At 45.9% G+C, this 4,211-nt stretch overlaps 1 protein-coding gene across 1 annotated transcript in view; it reads left to right on the top strand.

The window, feature by feature from the left end:
• Window positions 1-356: 356 nt before the first annotated feature.
• rhcgb (Rh family, C glycoprotein b) overlaps window positions 357-4,211 on the top strand; it is an 8,659-nt gene continuing 4,804 nt past the window's right edge. Inside the window, exons 1-4 of the mRNA XM_030367228.1 lie at window positions 357-841; window positions 2,237-2,426; window positions 3,124-3,274; window positions 3,667-3,814. Coding sequence (XP_030223088.1) covers window positions 619-841; window positions 2,237-2,426; window positions 3,124-3,274; window positions 3,667-3,814 — 712 coding nt within the window. The 5' untranslated portion in view covers window positions 357-618. The remainder of the gene's footprint in view (window positions 842-2,236; window positions 2,427-3,123; window positions 3,275-3,666; window positions 3,815-4,211) is intronic.

Raw genomic sequence — 4,211 nt, 5'->3', positions numbered from 1 at the left:
TGTGTGTGTGTGTCTATCCGTTCTCAGCTTGTGTTCCATGTGTACAGATGTTCCAACCCGTGTCTCCTCGTTCTCCTCGTTTGAGTCTCAGGGACGAGAGAAGGCTCACGCAAGTTAGTGGTGATGCTCTACACCCATAATGTTCCTATAGTGTGAAATATCTTCTCATTTGATGTCAAACTATGTGTGTGTGTGTGTGTGTGTGTGTGTGTGTGTGTGTGTGTGTGTGTGTGTGTGTGTGTGTGTGTGTGTGTGTGTGTGTGTGTGTGTGTGTGTGTGTGTGTGTGTGTGTGTGTGTGTGTGTCTGGTGTGTGTCTATCCAACAGAAAGAGGTGGATCACGGTTGAGCTCACGTCCAACATAGCTTGAGACGACCCCTTCCACCCTCAGCTCCTTCGAGGACATCCCGTGTCCAATCGTAGCGGCCTAGAGGAGAGGGAGTGTCGCTGTGCTATCCCATGCAGAAAGTGGCTCGTCTTCCTAAGTGGGAGAGATAACCCTGCTGTCTTTCTGCTCCAGGTGCACACGGTGATCTGAGACACGCAGCCTCCACTGTCTGCCCCTCTGTCCCCACAACTCAGCCTTTTGTCCCCTCCCTACCCCTCCACCACCTTCAGGATGGGCTGCGTCCAGAGCTTCAGGGATCTGTGCGACCGTCCCAAGAACACCAACGTGCGCGTCAGCCTGCCGGTGGTCTGCTTCGTGTGGCAGACGGCCATGGTCATCCTGTTTGGCGTCTTCATCCGCTACAACGCCGAGTCGGACGTCCGCTGGCGGGAGTTCAGGAGGACAAACAACATCTCGAGCGACATCGAGAATGACTTCTATTTCAGATACCCAAGTAAGTAGAACAAAAATAGAAATTTAGAAATTCATTTTTTATTCATATGATTTTAATGGTTGATTACTCTAGTTGTACCATCGACACGTTGATTGTGTTATTGATCACTGCTCACTGGATCACTGCTGCCTAGCAGGGCTGATGGGGTTAGTAGCGCTGACTGCTTGAGAGACACAGGTGAACACTCCCAAGGGTGTCATCGCCTTCTGCTCGCCTCTGCAACTCTTCCCATCCTCCATGTCTGAACTCATGCCAGAGTGTGTTATAGACATAACAGTGAAGACATTTGTTGTATTGTTGGTTCGTTTTTGTCCCATCTTGCTTGCCTCGTGCCTTGTGTGTGTGTTTGTGGATGTGGGTTAATGTTTGTGTACGTGCGTGGGTCATGCGTGTGTTCCTTGTTGATCTTTTAGGTTAAATGTTTGTGTTCCGTGTTCATGTGTTCCATGTTTTGCATGTGTAAGGGTTAATGTACAGTATGTGCGCGTGTGTGTTCCATGTTTAAGGAGGTGTTAGTGTGTGTCTGTGAGCGTGAGTGTGTTCCCAGTTTGTGGATGTGTGAGGGTTAACGCGCGTGTGTGTGCGTTCCGTGTTTGTGGATGAGTTCTGGTTAACGTGTGTGCGTATGTCTGCATTGTGGGTGTGGTCCTCTAGGTGTAGTCACCCATAAGGTATTGATGTCAGGTTGAACTCCTAGGCCTCGCCTTCCAGTTAACACGAGGACAGCTGGGCGTTCTCCCCGTCTGAAGCGCCCTTTGTCTTGGGGAACTCAAACCACTTCTTAGGCCTCATCCGACATTTTCTTTACCACAAAAGACTTTCCGGCCCTTCGGTAGTTAAACCTCTAATGTTTCAACGTGCGGTGTGAAAGTATTGTGCGCTGTTATTTGTCGGACACTTGGCCCTATGATGTGTGCGTTGTTGTGAAGGCGCCTGGTTGTTATTAATGCCTGGAGGGCGATGCGGGAGTTGGGGTGTTTCCTGTCCACACGGCCGCTCAGAGGGGACTTTAGCGGTTACCGTGCAACGTGACAGGGTTCCACCACCGTGTACCCCTCTGCCCCCCCCCCCCCTCCTCATCTTCTGTAGTCAGTCATCTTGTGTCTTTGCACTCCGCACCACACTTCCATTTGCAATGAACATCCCTAAGCTCATGCATCAAACACTCTCCCCCGCTCTCTCTCGCGCTTCTGCTCTCTCTCTTTCATTGTAAATTGTCTATCTGTCTTACTCTCTTTGTCCCTTACATTTCCTCTTCTTCTTGCTCTTTGTAAATGGTCTCTCTCTCTCTCTCTCTCTCTCTCTCTCTCTCTCTCTCTCTCTCTCTCTCTCTCTCTCTCTCTCTCTCTCTCTCCTATCCTGCCCCTGCTGACCTCTCTCGCCCGTCCCCTGCAGGTTTCCAGGACGTCCATGTGATGGTGTTCGTGGGCTTCGGGTTCCTCATGACCTTCTTGAAGCGCTACAGCTTTGGGGCGGTGGGCTTCAACTTCCTCATTGCGGCCTTCGGCCTCCAGTGGGCGCTGTTGATGCAGGGCTGGTTCAGCTCCCTGGACACCGACGGGAAGATCAAGATCGGCGTTGAGAAGTACGCATTGCTCGCGTCCCGTGGGGGTGGTTGATATGGTTGTTGATGTGGTGGTGGTGGTGGTTATTGTGGTGGTGGTTGATATAGTGGTGGTGGTTGATGTTTTGTTGTTTGATGTGGTGGTGGCTGATGTGCCGGTGGTAGTGTTTGATGTGGTGGTGGTGATGGTTGATGTGGTGGTTGTGGTGGTTGATGTGGTGGTTGTGGTGGTTGATGATTTACCGTTTGACCTGTAGCTGGACAGTAAATGGCCACATAAAAAGACATGAACAGGATTCACGTTAGGCCTTATTGACATCAGGATTATTATCCAAGGGAATTCAGCTTTTTGTTACTTCTGAATTAGTTGGATTTATTTTGTTAGCATACCAAGTTTTAATGGACTATTAATAGTGCCATTGTTGGACGCACTACAAATTATTTTCGGCTACCGGTAAATGTATTTAAAATATATATTCTGTTAGCATAACAGTGTTGAATCCTCATAGGTTGCACACCAATTTATGGCTTTAAAAAAACAAAACCCATTCCTTATGAACTGCGAGGTAACGTGTTGGAAGACGACCTCCCTTGTGCATCTGTAACATAAAATCCTAAACACCACCTCGCTCGTGGATTGGATGAGCTGATGACTCGCTTATGACGACATCACAATACAGTCGCTTCACGCGTCCTTCTCGCTGCTCCCCGCTCCCAGCCTGATCAACGCGGACTTCTGCGTGGCCGGCTGCCTGATCGCCTACGGCGCGGTGCTGGGGAAGGTGAGCCCGGTGCAGCTGCTGGTGCTCACCCTGTTCGGGATCACCCTGTACGCCGTGGAGGAGTACATCATCCTGTCCATCCTACACGTACGTCCCTCACGGAATCACCATGACGACGATGGGGATGTTGATGGGGATGATGATGATGATGATGATGATGATGATAATGATGATGATGATGATGATGATGATGATGATGATGATGAGGATGATGATGAGGATGAAGATGAGGTTGGTGATGGTGATGATGATGATGATGAGTCTCATTGATTTTTTTGATTTTAGATTTTGTTTGACCTTTGGTACTTTCAACATTATTATTATTATTATTATTATTATTATTATTATTATTATTATTATTATTATTATTACTATTATTATTATTATTATTATTATTATGTATGATTGACGTTAATGTAATTGTGTAATTATTATTGTGTGTCACATTGATAATTGTCATATTTTCTTTTCCTCTATAGGCCAGGGACGCTGGAGGCTCCATGGTGATCCACACCTTCGGGGCTTATTATGGTCTGGCCATCTCGTGGATGCTGTACCGGCCCAACCTGGAGCAAAGCAGCCGTCTGCAGGGCTCTGTGTACCACTCAGACGTGTTCGCTATGATCGGTGGGCCCACAATGGCTGCATGCTTATTATAGTACAGTGCATCTAAAAACGTACAATACACAGTATTTCCGTAGTATTAGTACTAGTAAAAAGATATATGTGCATATATGTATTTTTTTATTATAACTACATAAAATGTATGACTTTATATAGTAATAAATAATCCTATATAGTCTATATAGTATGTAGTATTATTTATTATATATTATTATATTTTATTTGTATTATTTGTATTATTGTTGTCATTATTCAATATTTATTATTATTATTACTATTATAATTATGATTAATATTAATAATAATATATATACTTTTCTATATTATTCCTTTACTATTACATTTTTTACCCCAAAAGAGTCTTGTGACCCCTGTGAACGCTCTCCCTTCTCCTGGGACC

Source organism: Gadus morhua, chromosome 9 (genome assembly GCF_902167405.1).
Source record: "Gadus morhua chromosome 9, gadMor3.0, whole genome shotgun sequence".
NCBI lineage: Eukaryota > Metazoa > Chordata > Actinopteri > Gadiformes > Gadidae > Gadus > Gadus morhua.
Note: the sequence above shows the minus strand (reverse complement) of the source record. Positions and strands in the feature narration are given on the sequence as shown.